Source organism: Ascidia mentula, chromosome 9 (assembly GCF_947561715.1).
Source record: "Ascidia mentula chromosome 9, kaAscMent1.1, whole genome shotgun sequence".
Lineage (NCBI taxonomy): Eukaryota > Metazoa > Chordata > Ascidiacea > Phlebobranchia > Ascidiidae > Ascidia > Ascidia mentula.
The window spans coordinates 11,189,800-11,211,088 of record NC_138574.1 but is presented as its reverse complement, the minus strand read 5'-3'; the positions used below and the strand labels follow the sequence as shown (position 1 = coordinate 11,211,088).

General features: G+C 39.4%; 3 protein-coding genes across 3 annotated transcripts; 2 read left to right on the top strand and 1 right to left on the bottom strand.

The window, feature by feature from the left end:
• Window positions 1-1,218: 1,218 nt before the first annotated feature.
• Window positions 1,219-4,557, bottom strand: LOC145913092 (microtubule-associated protein 1 light chain 3 gamma-like). Its single transcript, XM_083000625.1, has 4 exons — window positions 4,328-4,557; window positions 3,124-3,179; window positions 2,739-2,845; window positions 1,219-1,749 (listed from the first exon to the last, which is right to left on the bottom strand). Exons 1-4 carry the CDS (start codon window positions 4,383-4,385, stop codon window positions 1,590-1,592), a joined length of 381 nt encoding a protein of 126 aa, XP_082856751.1. The 5' UTR covers window positions 4,386-4,557; the 3' UTR covers window positions 1,219-1,589.
• Window positions 4,558-9,208: 4,651 nt separating this feature from the next.
• Window positions 9,209-15,897, top strand: LOC145913091 (uncharacterized). Its single transcript, XM_083000624.1, has 12 exons — window positions 9,209-9,280; window positions 9,576-9,698; window positions 10,049-10,167; window positions 10,294-10,385; window positions 10,585-10,755; window positions 11,083-11,252; window positions 11,625-11,794; window positions 12,391-12,738; window positions 13,075-14,023; window positions 14,377-14,477; window positions 14,821-14,957; window positions 15,360-15,897. Exons 1-12 carry the CDS (start codon window positions 9,223-9,225, stop codon window positions 15,433-15,435), a joined length of 2,514 nt encoding a protein of 837 aa, XP_082856750.1. The 5' UTR covers window positions 9,209-9,222; the 3' UTR covers window positions 15,436-15,897.
• A 702-nt stretch (window positions 15,898-16,599) lies between these two features.
• Window positions 16,600-20,635, top strand: LOC145913346 (peptidyl-prolyl cis-trans isomerase FKBP9-like). The gene is made up of 12 exons (XM_083000967.1): window positions 16,600-16,726; window positions 16,936-17,051; window positions 17,198-17,343; window positions 17,499-17,578; window positions 17,701-17,810; window positions 17,889-18,034; window positions 18,201-18,390; window positions 18,531-18,676; window positions 18,749-18,950; window positions 19,088-19,233; window positions 19,568-19,740; window positions 20,217-20,635. Exons 1-12 carry the CDS (start codon window positions 16,625-16,627, stop codon window positions 20,403-20,405), a joined length of 1,746 nt encoding a protein of 581 aa, XP_082857093.1. The 5' UTR covers window positions 16,600-16,624; the 3' UTR covers window positions 20,406-20,635.
• The last annotated feature ends 654 nt before the right edge of the window (window positions 20,636-21,289 follow it).

The following is a 21,289-nucleotide window of genomic DNA, read 5'->3' as shown; positions in this document are numbered from 1 at the left end:
ATTACGTACAGTAAACTTTTAAGAACAGACATGTCGCAGGAGAGTACCACACATCACAAAATAATAACTTCCGGCAAAATCGGTGATGGACCGATGCAAAATATGTGTGTTTTGTCCTTTTAGGCCCTAATTCTGTATTTAAAAGACATTTTGGGGAAAATGCAAAAGTGAGCAATCCTAAAAATAAAATAAATTATTATGTGGCTGTGACAAACAAATGCAAAAGTTGTCAAAACTTGTTTTTTTTAAAATGTAACAAATATTGATTTTTCGCTCGCTGCACTGGGTTGTTGTTGTTTAAAATGGAAGATACTTTTACACCGGGTCACAAAGTTTTTTCCAAACTTGATCCACATATAAGCCTATGTAACATAGAAATCTGTGCGAATGTTAACGCTACGATTTCGTGTAGTATTTCAACTCAAATTTATAAACAAAAATAACAGGTGGTGGCCCTGTTTACACCTAATCATTAATATTCGCACAGATTTCTGTTTTACACATGCTTACATGTGGATCAAGTTTGGAAAAAACTTTCTGACCCGGTGTAGTAGTATTTTCCGTTTAAAATAGACCTCTAGCTCCAACTTGCGGTAGTTAGTTCCAATAGTCCTCTAGCTCCACCATGTGGGTAATGTTTTAAATAGTCCTCTAGCTCCACCATGCGGGTAATGTTTTAAATAGTCCTCTAGCTCCACCATGCGGGTAATGTTTTAAATAGTCCTCTAGCTCCACCAAGTGGGTAATGTTTTAAATAGTCCTCTAGCTCCACCATGCGGGTAATGTTTTAAATAGTCCTCTAGCTCCAACATGCGGGTAATGTTTTAAATAGTCCTCTAGCTCCACCATGCGGGTAATGTTTTAAATAGTCCTCTAGCTCCACCATGCGGATAGTGTTTCAAATAGTCCTATAGCTCCATCATGCGGTTGTTGTTTAAATAGTCCTTTAGCGCCACCATGAGGTTTGTTAACAAATAGTCCTTTAGCTCCACCATGCGGGTGATGTTTAAAACAGTCCTCTAGCTCCATTATGTGGCCGATGGGACTTTTTGTCGAAATTTCCAGTCGCATAACGTTCTAACGTCAACATTAACGCACTTTTGTGCTTCTCATGATTCAACAATAAGTATAAATGTATAAATGCAGAAATTAATACATACATTTTATACCAGTCATAAATCACCCCCACTGTTATTACGTTTATTTTAAATTCCCCTCAGGATTCTCAACCGCAGAACAGAAAGTCGTTAATAGGGGTTTGCTATTGCAGAGAAGTTGTATAGGAGCAACGTTATATTTATTTCAAAAATAAACTCCACTGATTTGCACTTTGTAGCATCACGTTTCAAGTTTCAACCCGCATTGTTTAAGACGGGTTTCAAGATTAACTAAAGAGTGAAGCATTTTCCAGTCAATTATTGTTTTTACGGTGTAAATATATACATATATATGTACCAGCATGCCATTTGAATACCTTTTTTTACCCTGTAACTTTTAACACCCACATCGCAAAGACTTTGGTTCAAAATACACAAATGTTGACATTGCACAGTTATTTCGTCCGCCGGATGGCGCCACCGGGCAGCCGGTTACCCAAACATCTCCTGCGATGCGTAAGTCATGTACAGAAAACCATCTTCATCCATATTGTCATGGTATATCTCGGCCATGGTCATGGACATGCTTGGCATGTGACGTTTACTAACAGTAAAATAAACTGCTTGAGAAGATCCGACGCACATTCGGTTTCTGAAAAAAAGCAACTATTAAAATTTGTATCAGAAACATGCAATAAATATGAAAGTCAAAGCTAATATGCTGAACATATTTAGCTACGTTTTGAAAACGGCTGTGCTCGTCAACAGTGTTGTGAACTAAGTTGCTGTGGCATAGTCGTCTCAACTTTTCCAACCAAGTAATAAGTAACAAAGTAGAAAAAAAGAAACAAACGAGTAAATTAAACATATCAACCTTAATAAACGATGCGCTGAGTAACGTTTTTGGCAAGACAGAAGTGTACTGTTCGTTGCATTGGATTTGTCGGCTGTTTTGGGCCGACGTAGTCATGGCACAAGTTGTTTACGCGTTACACGAAGAAAATTGAAAACACTAACAATAGCGAGGCTACGATTATGCAGATCACGGCGGTTTTTGGTTTCCAAGCAAAGAAACTTCAAATATTGTTGGGGAACTTACATACGTCCATAGATTAACAGCGCCAATATTTTGAACGCCTCGTTGTAATCAGTCCTGAAACCGTTACGTTAGCGATAACGTCACTCGCATAGTTCAGTCACAGAGCGACGGGACATGACACGAGGTGACACATGTCGAAAAACGCAGGAAATGACTTCGAAGCGCGAGACGGCCCCAAAGACACCTGATAAATGGACCAAAACCATTTATCACAGAATAGCTGAATAATTTCAGGGCATTTTTACACGAAAAACATTGGATTTAAAAAAAATATAGATGCCAAAGCTAAGAAATTACAGATTATCAAGCTAACTATTGAGACGTTTTAAACACAACTGTGTTCATCATCACTGCGAATATAACTTTAAGACTAACTGTACAAGCTGTGTCCATCAACAAATAAGCAAGTCCAGAGATCCAAACCTTTGTACTTGGCAAAAAATTCTTGAACAGGAAACGTGTTGCAAACCGTGTTATGGTATAGTAAACGACGCAATCGACAATTGAATACTTGCTAGTGACGAAGACTGAATGACACCTACCTGATAATGGTTGCAAATTGACTCATCGTCATTTCTTGAGGTACGAGATACTTTGTCTTATCGAGGATTGGCAAATATTTCTCCTTTCTGTATCTTTCCACTATGATCTGTTAATTGAACGCAGGTATATTAAGCAACACAAAAAATAATTAATTTAAAGTGTGATCCATTTTTTATTCTAACGTTCAAAAAGACATGTCACTGAACTGCGTGTCATATATGTGCCATCCACGACATACAATAATGAGACAAAATTACCATTCTGGTGTATTAAGAGAATATTTATTTACAAGTTAATGAAATAAATCCATTCACTATGCACGATATTAAAACATAAATGTACAAGTTATGAGAAACTATTGAATAAAATGTTGAGCGCACTAACCGGAACTTTGGTGGGAAATTTCTCACGGATTCCGTTCACTTCCGACTTCCGGGTCACTGCATGAATAGTAAACAGAAGATAGATCATTTCCTTCGCAATCTTAATCCTATTTGTCAAAGTCAGCAAAACTAATGCGCCACTTTTAACCATGGCCAGCAATCAACGAAGTAATCGATACGCAGCTATTTATATGAATCAGCTTTTTCAGCATTTCTTAGTTATGTATACGACCAATTTATAATGGACTATCCAACATGCGTTTGCAGAAACGTAGACGTCATACAGCCAACCGCCTCCTATGAATCAGCAAATTTTGACGACAGCAGCATAGCGACACAATGCAACAAATGTGCTAAATATGCAACGTATGCCAGTTTTTTTGCAGATAACTGCGCTGTTATTACGTCATAAAATGTTATGTTATTATCATAGAATTGATCGATGTATGCTCATTTCTAGAACATGTTTACTATACGTTCGGTTGTCTGATGCTTTTCGTTGAGTTTAAAATGATTTGATGCGAAGACTGCATTGTGTTTGGGCATACGTAATGTGTATTAGAAAAAGAAATGTCTTCTAACGGAATGAATAATTTATTACTTGGCGCATTTGGGGCTTATCGATGCGTTGCCGCAAGTTCAACTTAGGCACAGTTTTGGTGATCACTGCTTTAGAATGTGTTCGGTCCCTTTGAAAGTTAATATAAATAAGACTTGACAATGCCTAGTCTGTTTGAAGAAGCTCTGGTAATTTACAGCCACAAACGCAAACAACATAAAGCCCAACAAGGGTTTCAAACAAACAATTGGAGGCAGGTTCCCGGGTCGCAGTGTGTGCAAATCACATGGTCATTTTTCTGTTATTGTGTTGCCACATTTTCTACAAAAAAAACTATTTCCAAATTTACAAACCGGTGTGTTATAGTTAAACGCGATTTTAAACAAGCAATATCGATGCCACGAAATCCTTTGCTTTGTCAGAGTGGGTGACGTCATGCTTTTAGTCACACAAGCTACATTGGTCCGTGAGTGGAATCAATAAGTGCACTTTTTAAATGTAGTTTCAGAGCTGCAGTTTTTAGAGCCAAACAGTCCAAGTTTAGTAAAATCACATGCAGTATCAACACCATTTTTAGCAAACCACCTACGGATATATAAGTAAACACTTTAGTACAACTTACACGTATTCGTTTAATCACACTCACCTAATGATTTAGTTTCCTTAAACGATTTTTGCTGCCCGCTTCTTTCTGAAGGCGCCATAGTTGAAATCAAATGGCTATTCTCCCAATCACCGAGATCAAGACACCAAAAGTCACGTTACTATTTGAGTGTAAGCCCCTGTCTCCCGCTGTTTTATCTGCTTGGTCTTGTGGTCAAGAAATGTTGCAAGAAGTCCAGTTACAACACCATCAATATTATCACGTGATTCTAATATCCTGTCCGAAGCCAAAGAAGTGAGCGTTATGACTGCACATAACACATGCCTTGCATCATACGGTGACATTTTCATCACACATGCTTTGCGTTATACCGTGACATATACATCACATTGTGCCATGTGACGCGCATACATTATACTGCCATTGTAACACCCTGCAAACTGAAACTACCTTTAACGAAATACGCAACTGAAAGGTCGATTTCTTTGCCACTGACTTCATCATGGCGAACAGCAACTGGTCGTCAACTTGCTGTTGAACCTGGTAAGGAAACATGCCTGTTAGTATTGAAGGGAACTGAAACTACAGGAGAGCCTTCACAAAACAATTTATGCTACTCCACAGCTAAATGCACCTGACTAGTACCAGGAACAACAACAACAGCCAGCCCTCCATGACGAAATAAACCACCTCTACGCAGTGAACCGCGCAAAGCACAACTGAAGTGAATTGATCGGCATGAAGCAGAAAGAAGCGTTTTTCCAAACCGCATCGCACTGATTCGGCTGCAATCAGCTTGAAGGTGCAAGACGCGCCGTTCAAAACTGGCCCATGGCTAACAGTTTAACGCCACAAGCCAGGTGTTTTGTTGTTTAAATTGGATTTACCAGCTGGAGATCGATGGATACCTGTTTTCTGTCGTCTGACGTAATGGCAAGTCTGGAATGACAAAACACGTCAAGCATCCGTTGAACGTATGGCTGTAATTGTTTTAGCAAGCGTACAATACAAAAAAAAATCACAAAATATTTTGATTTAACTGCAGGTCTTTAGTGCGCATGCGTACAAACATCTGTATCTGCTAAAAAAGGTTTGTAATTATAATCCTACATTGCAAATTGGTGCTAAATCGAAATTACATTCAAACTATGACGCAAGTCAAAAATAAATTTAAATTCATACGCACAATGTGGGCCCAAGTGGGCTTCATTGCCGTTACCTACTTCCGCCAGAGGGCGACACGGGAAATGCATTTCGGCTTTATGCGCGTCTGAAAAGCTGACGGTCAAGATTGGCAAACATCGGTCAAGGTTTTGGAATTGTAGCCTTGGTACCCTAGGTTCGAATCCCATGTTTGGTAACAATCTTAATTTCAAAAATAGAAAAAAGAGATTTTACTCTTTCTTCTGAGTGATTTCATCCGGCGAATTTTTGGGCGATTACTACGCACCCCCTGGCTGAAAATAGCAAAGTGACGAAAAACGGTTGACTGCCACAGCAGTGCCAAGTGCTGTAGTCACGACGGGCAATTAAAAATAAATGTCGTCTTTTGCGAATGCATAAAAGTGTGTGAAAAAACAAAACGTGCAATGGTGAGAAGCATCTCGATTGAAGAACTTCATTAAAAAACTTAAAATAATGCCACGCAAATTAAAGGTTTCCGTTTGCATTTCCGGAATGATTTTGATATTTCTTTACAGTCATTTCAGTGCATGGTCGACAACACATTGGCGACTGAGTTTGCTTTTACGAAGAAAAAGCGTCACCACAAATCAAATCTGATTTCAACCGGGCCTATATTTATTAACTATATTGCGGGATAATATTCGCCATAAGCTAACAAAGAGGTAAGTCAGCCTGGGGGACTTCAAACCTATTTTTTCGTGTTAGCAGGTGTGGTGCTGTGCCTGTTAGTGACGGACAATTACGATTAATCATCAGCACTTACCCACACCTTACACGAAGCTATGTTATTTCTTACCACAATAACGTCATGATTATTCGGATGGTTTCTGAAGTTTCACTGATTATATCTCGCAGCTTAAAAAGATTCGTTATTTAGTCCCGATGTACGATTTTTTTGCTGTCGTCATTTGCGTAAAAATACAATCTTTTGACATTTTTGGGGGGAACAGCAACACCCTTTATGGTTTAAACGTGTATTCATTTGAGTTCTGCCTTGTCATGAAAAAACGAAAAGCTCTTGTCAACTTATAATATTGTATACTGCCTTCGGTGTAAAATGTATAAAAAAGTATTTTTTCATTATTCGCAGTACGACATTTTTGTGGTTGTGGTCAATGAAAGGTTGCCCCAGGCTGCTTTTAATAACCTATAGAAGGTTTTCCGGCAATCACACGGAGTTTTTTTTGCTTTGATTAATAAGTGAATACAGCACAGTTTGTCAAACATTGATATTTCATTGACACTCTAGGATTTGCATACTTTGGGGTATTTTAACTCGTAGTTACAAGCATTGCTTGACATATATTTGTGGCCTAATCCCCTGCGGGTGTGTATCCAGCAACGTTTTTGCCCCCTGGCGATTCAAAGAATCTGTAAGCAATATTTTCCTTCCCACGAAATAATGGCTACCGTAGGCTCAATATAGGTATTTCCGCATAACTCTATTTTTCAATGTGATTAGTAAATAAAAACTGAATCAAAAAACCAAAGGCCCCTGGCAGGCTGTCGATCGCACACCGTATCAATAATGATGTATTTTTAAAGCGCATGTGATATTCTCTGCGGTAACTTTGCGAATTTATTGTCCAAAATTATTTAAATAATGCAATTGTTGCATAGAACTTTATTATGAGGTAAGGGGATGTTTTTGTTGTTGGTAGGAATCATCGAAAGTAAAATAATTTTAGGAACTAAAAGCAAAAGTTGATACAAATTTAATAAAAAAAAACGCTTGTCGACATCGTGTTGGGTCTTCAGTCATATGCTGGTATTTCTGTCATCATTAACAATAAACAGTTTTCCCAGCAAGCCATACCCAAGTCACACGCACCCAGACGCACGTGCAAGCTTAGTTTTCGGAAAGGTATTTTGGAACACTTGTCCGAAAATCCCGAAAAGCAACACGCCCCGACATGCAAAAATTTCCGAATTTCTGCGAACGTGACGTCACTGGCGATTAATTTCGCGCCTGGGGCGACGAAACTTTGTAAATTCTCGTACCGGGCAACATGTTTACGACTTGTTGGGTTGCCATGGGCGTGCATGTCACGTGCCTGCCGATAAGAAATTGACGTCACAAGTTGCCTGCGGGTAAATAGTCGGTGCGCTGGTACACGGGATGCTACAATGCAATACACAGCCTACCGGTTTCTCTAGTGTAAAGGAAATTAATTGTTCTCGACACATGCATAGCATTTAATTAGCACAAATCTGTAGACTTAACTGTTTGCATATAGAAACTTTTTGCAGGGTGTATGCACAATATTTGACTACTTTTGTGACGCAAACGTTGTGCATGAATGCATGCATAGTCTGGTGTATTTAATGGATAGCTCCTTTCACTAGTTCTTGTCCCGAAACGCTTGCATTTTCAAACAAATTCTGCAGTTAGCGACGAAAAAGCTAAGCCCACTTTCGTTAAGCCTAGTTTCACGAAAACTTCAACGAATTTATAGTTTCATTTACGTTTTCTGGACACGTTTGTGGGTTTTCCCGAGGTAAAACCGTCAAAATATAGAACGGAATTTAGCAGAAATCAATATGTAGTTTAGATTTCAGTGATAATTACCGCTTTGCGGTGACGCAGGAATTTACTAGTTAATCTGTGTACAATGCCTACGAATAGAACACTTGTCACGTTGCAAGTTTACGTGCCTTTTGTACCTGCTCGTAACAAGATGTAGCGTGCACAACATGACTTTCCGAGAACCAAAATAATTCACGATGCAGCAGTTAGGAAAACACCCAATGCTGGCTTGAATGGAGCGTGACGTCACGTGAATGGATTATATGCAGCAAGTGGATTTATGCAGTATTCAGTTTTCATGATTTTTTTTAGTGCAAATGTGTTGCAGGTCTACATACGAAACACCTGCGATAATATGCTAAGTTTCCTGGAGATATTTACTGCAAAAATAATTTGAAGTCGAAAAATTTAGTTGGTATTGAAGTTCCAAATCTAAATTTGTGATTTTTGTCAGAAGAGCTTTCGAATTGAAGAAATTATGATGTTAATGACACTGGCCTATATTGATTGCTTTAACTGCTTCTTATACTTGGCCGGCGGTAAACATCCCTGCCATATATGGGAAGGAGAATTCTATTTTAACTCTATCATCAATTTAGCTCTTCCTGTCAGATTCACCACAGTGCCAGTACGAGATAGTTCCACCAGAAACTTTTTCTATTGGACGAAAAAATGCATCTCGTTTGTCCCTCAAGGCTTTAAAACCTTGCGCTTGTCTTCATGTGCGGCCAGAAAGCTGTAAGGCTCGGAACAGACTTGTTTCTGGGCCTAAAGTCATAGACTTAAATTAGTTGCAAAAGCTGAAGTTTATTGTCGGGTTTATGATGGCATTTTAAGGGATATTTGCAAAAATGTGGATCTATATTAAGCATACAATGTACAACCAACTTATTTGAGCATTATAGTTTTACTATTGTAGGGTGACAAAAAAAAATGAACGCATTTGAATTGGCGAACTAATTGGGGCTAAGTGTATTGTACTATATCTTTAATATGCTACATAACATGAAGCTTTTATTGCATAGGCTTACACTAAAGGACAAAAATTTATAATAAAAACAGTCTCCGGTTGTATGTTCGTAATGTAACAAACTTTTATAACGGTTTTGTAGTTTAGCCAATGTTTTTGTGTCAGTAAATGTCGCATAATACTTTGCTTTTGACATATCACCTAAGCCAGGTGACTGAAATTTAACCATCACGATATTTGCAGCTTTAGGTCATCATGTCTAAAGCAATTGTCCTGTTTTGTATCGTAGTCGCCTGCGGCCTTTCACTGATTGGTAAGTTCATTATCGTCTTAGATTTAATTCCAATAAGTTATCCGATCATATTCTCACTTCGTCTCGCCCCCGGGGCGCCACACCCGTCAGGTTTTGCTTCCGTGTTTTTCCTGTGCTAAAACGATCTTAATATGTTCACATTTGGCATGGCGGTGCCATAAAACGCTTCATAGGTAGGTTTTAAGAACGCCGAAAATGCAACAAAAAACATATATTTCCAGCAAGTTAAAACAAATTTATTTAAAACTTATAAACCGAGTCGATCCATTCTAACCTGCGCACTTCCATCACACAGAGGCGCAGCAGGATTGTCCCACGGAAGGACGTGCGACCTGCGGAGATGGCACTGGATGCAACACCACTAGATGTTGCTACGATCCGACAAAACCACCACATTGCTTCGCAAGGACCAGAGTCGGTAAGATATAAAAAATACCCAATTGATGGAGCATGATTTAAAGTAGAAAAGAAAAATCATTGCGGTAAAATCAAGATAAGGTTGTTTATACGTAGAATCACCGCTATCCATCATTAAGCGGTTACGTTATTAAACACAGATAGTTCCTTGTCATCAGTATAGTAATATACAGTATACAAAGTGTTCCATTTGTGCAGTTACAAAAACTGGTCGTTACGCAATAAAACTGAAAACCGTTATTTTACAAACAAACACGGCAAATTTAAACTACGGTGCATACTAAGCTTAAACTGCTGTTAATCTGATACGTTGATAAAAGAATGGCTATTCATCAATACATTGTATCCTAGCTGACGTGGCAAGTCTGATTGCTGAGGCGAATCAGATTTTAGGAGTTGTTAGTCGACCTGACAATTTGGAGCCTGTTATTGAAGAGGCGAGGAGTTTGGGTGCTGATATTGGTGACCAGGTAATTCTGATATAAGTATTATATTATCTTGTGGAGATACTGTTTCACTGCTAATGCAGTTTGCCTCACGCTTAAAGAGACTAACTTTAACAAAGTGAAAACTAGACGACGACATATTTGTTACAGGCAAGCGACGTTCAAAGCAGAGCAATCAACTTTCCAATACAAAACTTGATCAATTTTCCAGCCTGTCCCATCAACGTCCCGTTTTGTCACAGGTCAGTTCGGTGAAAGACAAATATTAATAACGACTCCTGCATAAGCACGGATTGCTTAGTTGAGTTAGCTGAATTGACCAAGATTTTATTTGTTTAAATGCTCTAAGAAATCCAATATCTTTGAAAACGTAACTTTAACTAAGCATGTAGATTTAACTTGGTAAGGAATTACCATGTGACCAATCTTCTCTTTTTCCAGGACGCGTTGCGCCGCTCATATTCCCAACGCAGAACACGATGCCTTGGCTTGCTTCAGCGATCGTCGTTGTTGCTTCGACAAGGACCTCTATTTTCACAAATTCATCTTTGGAGCAAACTACATGGGAGGCGCACCGGTGTGCTATTACGGACCTACTTCCAGCTCATACATGTAAGCTTATAGCAAATATGGCATATAGAGTACATAACAGGACATATGAATGCAATTTCACATGTTTGCTTGGTTAATTAACTGAGCAACTACCGTGGTGCTTGGTCATGACAGGGTTCAAAAATGTAACTAACAATTTTTCTCACGACCTGATTTGCGTGGCTGTGATAATTTTGTAAAGGAGGGTATTCAAAAACAACGTGTGTTCAATCATTCTCGATAAATTGACTGCATGATCGTGAAAAGACGTTTCCATCAAAGTTTTCAAATTCTTTTCCCGTTTTTTTTTTAAAGTGTGGTGTACTTAAAACAAACCACTTTTACCAGTCAAATTGCCAATGGCATCAACCCGTGGAACCCCTTCTACATGCAAGCTGTGGTAAACATTTTCGAAGGAGTACTTGACGCATATTTCAACTTCCGCCAGAACACCATTTGCAGTTTGACCAACTTGTTCAACATCCCGCTGTTTCGCAATAGCAAATGCGGTTGGAAAGGTAAGATATTACACTTTCAAATTTACTGAATAATACTTATAGTCAGACTGACACTGCGGAGGTCTCGATACCGAAGCGTTCGTCACACATGTTAACTGATATGTTTTTGTGCTGTTGCTCTGGGTAGAACAATATTCCTGTATGTATAAAAAGATATTAGCAAAACGAAAGAAAGCTTCTTTCTTTGACTAGTAATTTATAATGGGGACGGTTCCCGACAAATATGAGGAGACGCTTGTATTTCAAAGACTCAATAAAATGTGTCCATATTCATTTCTGTCTGTATCTCACTCAAAACCATTTTCGGTTCTATTAGTTATACGGAATTTTTACTGTGGCATATTTAACAGCATGGACACGACTTTTTTACAGGTATTACCAAGTCGGAATGCTCCTTGAAGGGTTGTTGCTACAACGACGACTCAAGCGAGTGCGTTTATCCAAGACAAGACTTGCCGTTGAACTTCGGAGTTCTGGGACAGTCATTCGAGCTCTACCCGGAATTAAACACGCATCTCCCGGAAGAGACAACGTGCCGGAATGTAAGGATTAGGATGCGAGAATGTCGGTTTTGGGTTCAAACAAGTTGAAAAATATAAATTACGTTGTCATAAAAAATAAACAAAAAGGTGAAAGATTGAAAAAACATCAATTTTAGTTCCCTTCTGTTTACACCACAACATATACAGTATTTTTTTTTAAAGAACCGTCTAGTTCCAAAACAGTATTTTTTTTACAAACTGAATTTGCGCCATCCGACCTTTTTTTTGATAGGACGTCATAAACTACAGACAACAAATATCGCAAGATAGCAACAATTATATATATAAACACAGTTTGATTGTTAGCTCGATGGAAGCCATTGTTAGTTGCAAATAAAACAACTATCAATAAAAAAAATTTTAATGAACCCAACCCCTTTCACTCACTTAGTAATTAAAGGCTCTTCTGGCAAAAAAGAAAAACTAGTTCGGACGACGTTTCGGTCGTTATCACCCTGGTCGTCCCTTTCATTCACCCCTGCAAAACATTTAAATAACATTCGGGTGAATCAATCTCCCAGGTTGAAAGTCACAACTCTAAAAACACAAGGTTTTCACCTGACAGTCTTCTACAATCGTTATTTAACTTTCCACAGCTCTACGACTTCAGTTTCGACCCCAACCTGTACCGCCGCCTACCTTGCAGCTGCCCGGAAGGAACCGAAACGATTCAATCCATCTTACTCAATTGCCCGAGCGGGGGATGCTGTGCAAACTACCTTGCTTTGATTCCACAGCTAGCAGACATCACTGCAATCGGCAGTCCTGTAGCTACAACCGGAAACGCCTTGCTTCCCTTCATTCTGGGGGGCGGTCTACCAACAGGCTTCTCAATTTCCCAGTTCTATTGTCCCTTTTTCTACCTTCCGGTTCCTGGTTTGCCGCCGCTTTTCGATCGCATAGGAGAATGTTGTAAGCAACACTCTTGCTACCACAAGAAGAGGGTAAGCATTGGGTGTTTAAACTATGCTATTAATAAATACATCTAACCAGGTGAAACACAAAGTTATGAAACTTCTTTGGATTTTAAAACAACAAGTGCACTTTTCGGCCGATACAATGCGAACCAGGGACAGTTTATTATCTGCAACTTTAGCAGTAATCTATTGCTGGTTTTTAGAATTGCAGGTCCAAACGCATAGGCCTTGTATTTAAATTTTTTGATGCAAAGAAGCTAACATTCAAACAAATCCTCGGGGATTACAATACTGTTTATTATATCTGGGCAACATGGCCTGGAAAATGCATTTTCAACAAACATTTATCTTTTTTCGTTTCAGCTTGTCTCTTCTTGGGGTGGTTGGTCGTCATGGAGATGCAACGTTCAGTGCGGGAGCGGGACAGAAACTCGTTCGAGGACTTGTTCGTCCGGCAGTTCTTGCGTAGGGCGCTCTGTGGAAACTAGGCCGTGTAACTTGGCAGCTTGCTCATTCTGGGCAAACTGGGGTCCCTTTGGTGGTTGCTCGGCTACGTGCGGAAACACTGGCCTTCACAGCAGATCGAGGCAATGCTTTGGTGGGGGTGCCTGTGTCGGGCAATCTTTCCAGCAGGCCCCTTGTAATCGTGTCATTTGCGCCTCTTGGACCCTGTGGCAGAATTGGGGTTCATGTTCACAACCCTGTGGGCCCAGCGGCCAGAGGACCCGGCAACGTTTTTGTCAGTCCAACGGTCAGCCAAGGAACTCTTGTCCATCAGGCTTTGGAATACAAAGAGCGTCTTGCAACCGCTTCTCCTGTGGTACATGGGGCGCATGGAGCTTTTCAGGCCCATGTTCCGGCCCTTGTGGCACCACGGGATCTCGCCCGCGGTCTAGGAGTTGCCTTAGGAACGGTCAGCCGGTCACGGGTTGCCCGGGTTCCAGCACAGGCCAAATATCGTGTACCAACCCCCCATGTCAGTGGAGCGTGTGGGGTTCGTGGGAGCCGTGCCAGGCGTCCTGCACTCGTACTAGAACGCGTTCGTGCCCTGCAGGACAATGTCCCGGATCAACCCCCACTGAAACGGAGACTTGTATCAATGGAGGTTGTACGATAGATCCGGTGCCCGACGCAATTTCTTGGGATGCTTGGTCCCAATGGACAGCATGCGACCCCCCCTGTTCCGGTCAACGACACAGAATTCGTCGATGTATTTACAACGGGCAGGCAAATGCCATTGTTCCTAACCAGGCGTGCGAATGTACAGTGGGAGGGACTTACTTGGACCAGGAATCCTGTCAAGTTAACGCATGTAAGTAAAATTTGAATGAAATACGCAAGTGTGCGTTATTCGCATAAATATTTAAAGAACAAAAATAGCTAAAAGTTAACAAGCAAATAATGATCAATTAGCTGCAGGCACGTGCAAACTATTTCGACCAATCAAGCCACATTTGTTTCGGCTGATGACTTGGTTATTGATAAAGACCAGAGGTTTTTAGACAATGATCTCGGCTTTAGGAACTATAATATTTCCAGTTAATCTTTACATAAATTTGACGTAGCTGAAACTTTCACAATTACAGCTTTGCGTTTTCTCGTGGTGCAAGTTTTGTTGTTTGTAAGGAAAAGGTTTCTATTTCGCTCACTGAAAAATACTTTTAGGTTCGGCAAATTGGGGTGTGTGGGGAGAATGGTCAGCTTGCCCCTGTGGTTCCGGCCAGACTCGCGTAAGAACCAGAAGTTGTATGCTGAACGGACAAACGGTAAGCGGGCCAGATTCAATATTAAAGCTGTTGTGTTTGAAGGTAAAAATGTTTAATGTGTCAATAAATACTGATGCTGCCAGGCATATTAAGTATACAGTGCAGGTGTGTTCGCCCTTTCTTATCGTTTTTTCACTTCTTCTTTTCTTCTGTAGCGTTTTTTGTTTATGTGCCTCAAATGTGTCCCCTTTGCTAAACTTGCATTCTTATCTCCTGATGAAGGCTGTTGCATAACAGCCGAAACGTTGAGAAACGTAAATTTAATGTGTCACTTTGACAAAGTTGGAAAATAAAACATTGCATGAACAAATTCAATACATAATTTAAGCCCTTGGTTTCGTAGGTCAACAACGGCCAATGCACAGGTTCTGCCTCCGAATCAGAGGATTGTTATAGTGGGGCCTGTTCAACGTGGACAAACTGGACAAAATGGAGTGTTTGTCAATGCTTAAATGGTGCTGGTTCGCAAATACGAGCAAGGTAATATACAATGGTTGGCAAATACAGTAACTTTTTGGATACATACAGGAGCCCAAAGCAATCAAATTATTGTAGTAAAACAAACTATTGTATAAACGTAAATGATGAAACGCAAGGTGACACAGGCGATCCTAAATTTTTGTATTTCCTTTGTTAAAAAAACAATTTAAGGCTTGTTCCTTGCATTCGTCACTTTATTGTTTCTTCCATTGTACAGATGTCATTATTTTTATTATTATTTCAATAAATGACAATTTCGCCTGTTTAAACTTTTAATGTAACTTAGTAGGAAAACACTTGTAAGACCAGTTGTGTAATAGACAATATCTCCACACATGCATCATGTCTTAGGATATTTCTACGCATTAAAGAATAGATGATAACACTCTTTTTGCTGTTCAGATGCATTGATACCTTGGTGGACTGCGGTGGTGACAGACTTGAAATCGAGAGAGGGAGCTGCTCACGCACTTGTTAATGAAGGCTGTGGATTTAAGAAGGATCGTTAACTTTCTTACGCACAGCACTTGTTGCGAGATCCAAACCTTAACTGATTACCTATTGTCGCAAAAAGCAGTTTTTTCTGATAAATCTTGTCGTATAATTTTTCGGCAGCTTCAGCGCAAATTGTACGTTCAAAGCAGTTCGTTGAACCTTCTGATGATAAAGTGAACAATTTTCAGTCATTTTCATTGAATTAAACCATCTAAGATTTTGCATTTTGTGATAACTTTTCCATCACGTCGATAAGTTCATTGGAGTAGATTTGCTAGCTTAGCGTATGGTATCATTTTGTGTTATTTCACACATGACAAAACGTATGACGCTTTTAGACTAGTTCGGTTGGGTGTTTTTTTGTTTCTGTACGCAATACTAACCGCATGTAATTTAGTTTGTTTGTATTTTGACCTTGCGTTGTTTGTTTCAAATAAACTTTGCAGCATTATGATGTGGTTCCAGGTGTAAATTTTTTTATGCGTTTCACACGTCTTTACGAATATGTAATAACTGACAACAACTCTACCAGCAAACCACGCAAAAAATATGAATGTTGTGTGGTTTACCTTTGAATTGTGATGTTAAAACCTTAAAAGATCTGTATGGCGGACGAAACGTCGGAAGAATAAACTACGTTATTTTATGCCAGAAGAACAGTCCTGTTTCAACTGTTGTTTTTAAATTTTTAAAACGTGGCCAACGTTTTGCTTATGTTTTTCCGCTTGAGGGACTTTTGGCACGTGCTGTTACGGTTCATTAGCTTTCGGTTTCGCTTGATTGAAGGAACCGCACGAATGCTCGCGCGTCGAGTTTTGAGGAATGCAATTATTGGTTTCCTTTTTTTAGAAAAGCCGGCATACCGACGTCGGCGGCAAGGTTTTACACAGTTTTTGCAGACAGTTTAAATTTCGTGACTATGAGATGGCCGTTTTGGAATGGCGTTCTCTTTGCGTCTAAGAAGGAAATTCACCGTAGGTGTGAATTTTTGCGTTGTTTACACTTCACATGTTGAAGGTGTGAAGTCAAATAACCCGCAATGTGTGTCTGGTGCCTTTGTTGCTTAAGAAAAAGTCAAACTTTTTTACTGTCATGAGATCCTGGTATAAAAGTAAAGAACATTGTTAGTGAAGTATTGCTATTGTACCTTTAAGGTTTGACCAAGGTAGAAGATGATAAACGAATATGTGTTTTTGCTGATGGTTCTGTTGGGTTTGTCCTTGCTATCCTCTTTCAAATGTAATGCAACAGATGAAACGTCAGATGATGCTGAAGTAAGTATTTTTGTTTGAAAAATAGCCATTATTACATGCATAAATTACAGTAATTTGGCCAAAAACATCTACAAACTGCCTGACGTAGCCTGTGTTGCAAATACAATGTTTTCTTTAAATCATATGAGAAGGGTAATGTTTGCTTTATATAAGAAAGTAATGCAAAATCAAAAAAAGTAGACAACAGTTGAATGTTTTTTTTTTTTTAGATTGAGGTTAAAGTAATCTGGAAGCCACCTAAATGCTTACGTGAAGTTAAGCTTGGAGATTTTGTTCGATATCACTACTATGGAATGCTCACCGATGGCACATTCTTTGACTCAAGGTAAAAATATTGATCCCTAAATTTCCTGTCTGAGCCAACAGATAAATAGTTTATAATCGTTTCCAACTAAAAGCCTAATATTGTTGTGTGTGTCTTACTGTTCCCACTTGTTTGTGTATTTTTACATTGCTTTATCAATTTTGAAGCTTTGAACGTGGAGCCACCTACAATACCTATATGGGAACTGGGTGGCTAATTCCTGGAATGGACAAGGCATTGGTTGGTATGTGTGTAAATGAACATCGCTTTGTGTCAATACCCCCAGAACTAGCCTATGGAGAGGAAGGATCAGGTAAATTTAATGAGAAGTTGGGATGGTTGGTTATTTTTAAAGAAAATGCCCGAAACAATATACAAATACACATATATAGACCTAACTTAGTATAAAACAGTTTGCTGAAATTCAGACATCTGTTTTATTTTGTTGCAACTACTTCGTCATTTCAGAAGATGAAATACCCCCAAATGCAACACTTCTATTTAATTATTTGCTTCTGGATATTTGGAATGATGCTGACACCATAAAGGTTTGTTTAGTTCAATTTTTTTCTACAAAGCTAACTCAGCAAGCTACATACAAAAAAATTAAGCTGCCATTTATTTGCCAGAAGGTGCACTTTGTTTTAAAGCCACGTTGTTTAAATAACAGGTTACTACTACATATTTGCCGGAAAACTGTAATCGTAAAATTGAGGTGTCTGACTATGTGCGCTATCATTACAATGGAACTTTACTGAATGGAAAGAAATTTCACTCCAGGTACGTGAACAGCAATATAAAGAGGTTTAGTCACAGGTTACCATGTAATCACAGAAAGTAACATTGACTGTCTTGCAGTTATGATGATGAAATTACATACAACACATATGTTGGCCAGGGCTGGCTTATTAAGGGTATGGACGAGGGCCTGATTGGATCTTGCCTGGGAGAAAGGAGAACGATTTTAATACCACCACGCCTTGGTTATGGTGAAAAAGGAGATGGTAAGATCCCCTTTATATCTGACCATAATCTCAATATCAAAAAATCAATTTTAATCCAGTGTTTTTTCATTTCATTTGAAAATGCTTGGTCTGGCATGTTAAGTTATTGTGGATATGGCTAACATTTTTTGTATGTGGCAAAGATTAACTCATGATGCTTTTACAGACAAAAACATTCCCCGATCAGCAACCATTATTTTTGACGTTGAAATTGTTGATTTCCACAATCCCAATGACAAAGTTGAAATCACGATCACCCGGGAAGTACCGGATTGCAAAAGAAAACTTGTAGATACCGACTTCGTTCGATATCATTACAATGGAAGCTTGGCTGATGGAACTGTGTTTGACACAAGGTAAGTCAGAGCCCAACAAAAAAGTGTTTACATATATAATGACTGTTGCATTGTGATAAAAATTAAACATACCAATCCAAAGCCTAATTGCTGAATTAAATATCTAGGTCTGAGATATTTGGTATCAACTGATTTTTTAGCTACCAACGAAATCACACTTATGACACCTACATTGGCCACAAGAGGGTAATCCCCGGCATGGAGGTCGGTTTGCAGGGTGTTTGCATGGGTGAAAGGAGAACAATCACTTTTCCACCCCATTTGGGATACGGCGAGAGGGGTGTGGGTAAGATATCCCAACTGTGCAGTGTTTTTCCAGTCATTCTAATGGTCTTTATTTCGTTTTCTATTCTGTAAGATGGAAAAATCCCCTCAAGTGCAGTTCTGACGTTCCATGTGCACGTCATCGACTTTCACAACCCGAATGACGAAGTCGCCATTGACGTTATGTTTTTGCCCGACGAGTGCAAGTCAGACGAGAGCAAAAAGGCGGCCACTGGTGATTATCTGACGTTTGACTACGAGATGCGTCTTATGGATGGGACTTTGCTTGACACAAGGTAAACTAAATATAAAATGTGTTTTCGGCCTTAAATATAGATTCGTTACTTGTATGGTCGTCAAGGGCCACGGCAAAGTTTAAAAAAGGTTGTTTTGCACTATAATCACAATCACAATTTAAATGTTTTGTTTACAGCAAATCCCGTACAGGCGACTACGGCAGCTATCTAGGAAAAAAACAACTTCTTCCCGGTGTTGAAAACGGATTGGTTGGAATGTGTGTTGGTGAGACCAGAGTGGTTATTATACCTCCTCACATTGGTTATGGTGAACGTGGAAGAGGTTAGTTGCTCTCTTTCTAAATTTGACTTAACTTTTGGAATCCATAAAATAGGTTGCCTTATTCTTTGCAACTAAATTAGTTTAGCTGTTGTTTTGTTTTAGAATTTATGCTTTCGTTTAATTAAAAAAGGTTTTGACGATATTTATTTACACACAAGGTGGGGGTCAATTTCAAGGTGGTATTGGTCTAGGATTTGTCATAATAAAACGATACCATTTTAACTAAACATTTTAATGCAAATAAAATAAAACTATATTTTGCCACAAACATCACGGTCACGGCACAATTTCAACCCCAAAACAACCTGCTTCCTATTTTCCATTTTCACTGCAGAAAACTTTGTACCTGGAAGTGCTGTCCTCAACTTTACGTTCACATTACATAAGATTGAGGAACCACTTCCTGAGGGTTTCCAGCTCTTCTGGGTCGAGGACCCCCCCGAATCCAAAGTGGAATTGTTCGAAAGCATTGATGAAGATGAGGACGGTTCCATTACTCTCACAGAGGTCTGTTTCAAGTTGTATGCGATATAAGCTCTTGAATTGAACTCACTGTAAGCAGCCAGTTGTGGGTCTTAAACACATATGTCTGAATCTGAACTTAGTTTAAGATCGCTGGTGCCTGAGCTGTATGGAATACATGAAGTTTTTATTGACCACAAAGGTGAGAAAGGGCACTGGGTAGTTGAAACCAGGATCTCAACTGACGCGTATCACTTCGCAGCGTACAATATAGGAATTTTGTCAAATGGATCAAATACATACGTTCTGTACACCTGGGAATAAATGCGTTATTTTAAACATTTCCCTAAAAATGGTATGTTTAACGTGTAGCTGCATACAAAACAGTTACAAAACGCCATAAGTGTTATTTGCCGATGCTAACAATGGAAGAGCCTGGGGTAAGAAGTGGCGAAGGGATGTATTTCAATTGCCAAATAATCCATGTGTCGATAAACCAAAGTAACCCCGTCTCGTTCCAGTTCACTTCGTTCGTGCTCGACCAAGTGGAACGCGGCTACGCTCGACTTCTCCCAGGACACACACGCGAGAAAGTGATCACAGATATTTTCAACCACCAGGACGAAAACGAAGATCAGCTTATTGCTCAGGAGGAGTTTAACCTCCGCAAAAACGACCCCGCCCCCGGGCCACACGGTGAAGAACTCTAGCTTCATCACGTCATGATGACGTCATGCAGTATTATCAGTATTTTGTATTAGGAAGTATTTTTTCTAAATGCTCTTTTTTACATCATTGCATTTAAAATGCTTTTTTTTGGTGCAGTCTAAATTGCGAGGTCGCTGTTTTGTATCTTGATACCCCGCAGTATTTCCTGTTTTCTTTGCATTACACAAGAGTGTACGATGCTGCCTTTAATACACGAGCTTTGCTGCAGTTGTTTGACGTTGTGATTCTTACCATCGAAATATCAGGCATTCCATAGATATTGTCTTTTTTAAAACAAACGTGAAATTTGGATGCCGCTGGTGGGCGCTGCGTGTGAAGTGAGGGAAAACACTGTGATTTTCCGAATGCTTTGACAAACGTTGTTTGCTTTGCAAAAACATATGCGTATAAAAAACAACTGTTAAAACTTTAAAGAAATTCAACTGTAAAAGAAAATTCGACTACTTCCATATAAACACCCTTTTATCCAAAAAAATGACTGATACCAATCTTTGTTACTAAATCAATTTTTCATGAAGGAAAGGCGAATCATATAAAAATCAGAATGCGTTGAACTGGATCCACGCCTAAAACAAGCAGCGCGCACAAGAAATGTTTGGGAAAAATCACTTTCTGTAGCTTTTCTTTCCCGATTAGTTGTTCTTTCCAAGTAATGGCTGTCCGCATTAATAATCCCCAACCCGAAGTAAAAGTAAAAAAAACATTAATAATAAACCTTGTCATCCACGGTGGTGATAAAAATTAAAATCCAAACCCCTCCGTATGACAATCCATATTTGGGGCGTCAAAAATGGCCTAGTCGCGACTTCTCGCTTGGGTGCTCTTGTGGGTTCATTATGGCATACGCGTCCCAGCGCGTAAAAAG

What these genes read in the sequence shown, in the direction of transcription:
- LOC145913092 (XM_083000625.1), bottom strand. Translation starts at nt 4,385, where the DNA reads ATGGCGCCTTCAGAAAGAAGCGGGCAGCAAAAATCGTTTAAGGAAACT. An exon ending in TAAGGAAACTAAATCATTAG is followed by an intron (nt 3,180 to 4,327) that starts GTGAGTGTGATT and finishes CTATTCATGCAG; the next exon opens with TGACCCGGAAGTCGGAAGTG. An exon ending in AATTTCCCACCAAAGTTCCG is followed by an intron (nt 2,846 to 3,123) that starts GTTAGTGCGCTC and finishes TTCAATTAACAG; the next exon opens with ATCATAGTGGAAAGATACAG.
- LOC145913091 (XM_083000624.1), top strand. Translation starts at nt 9,223, where the DNA reads ATGTCTAAAGCAATTGTCCTGTTTTGTATCGTAGTCGCCTGCGGCCTT. An exon ending in CTGCGGCCTTTCACTGATTG is followed by an intron (nt 9,281 to 9,575) that starts GTAAGTTCATTA and finishes TCCATCACACAG; the next exon opens with AGGCGCAGCAGGATTGTCCC. An exon ending in CTTGCTACCACAAGAAGAGG is followed by an intron (nt 12,739 to 13,074) that starts GTAAGCATTGGG and finishes TTTTCGTTTCAG; the next exon opens with CTTGTCTCTTCTTGGGGTGG.
- LOC145913346 (XM_083000967.1), top strand. Translation starts at nt 16,625, where the DNA reads ATGATAAACGAATATGTGTTTTTGCTGATGGTTCTGTTGGGTTTGTCC. An exon ending in CTATGGAGAGGAAGGATCAG is followed by an intron (nt 17,344 to 17,498) that starts GTAAATTTAATG and finishes TCGTCATTTCAG; the next exon opens with AAGATGAAATACCCCCAAAT. An exon ending in TTATGGTGAAAAAGGAGATG is followed by an intron (nt 18,035 to 18,200) that starts GTAAGATCCCCT and finishes ATGCTTTTACAG; the next exon opens with ACAAAAACATTCCCCGATCA.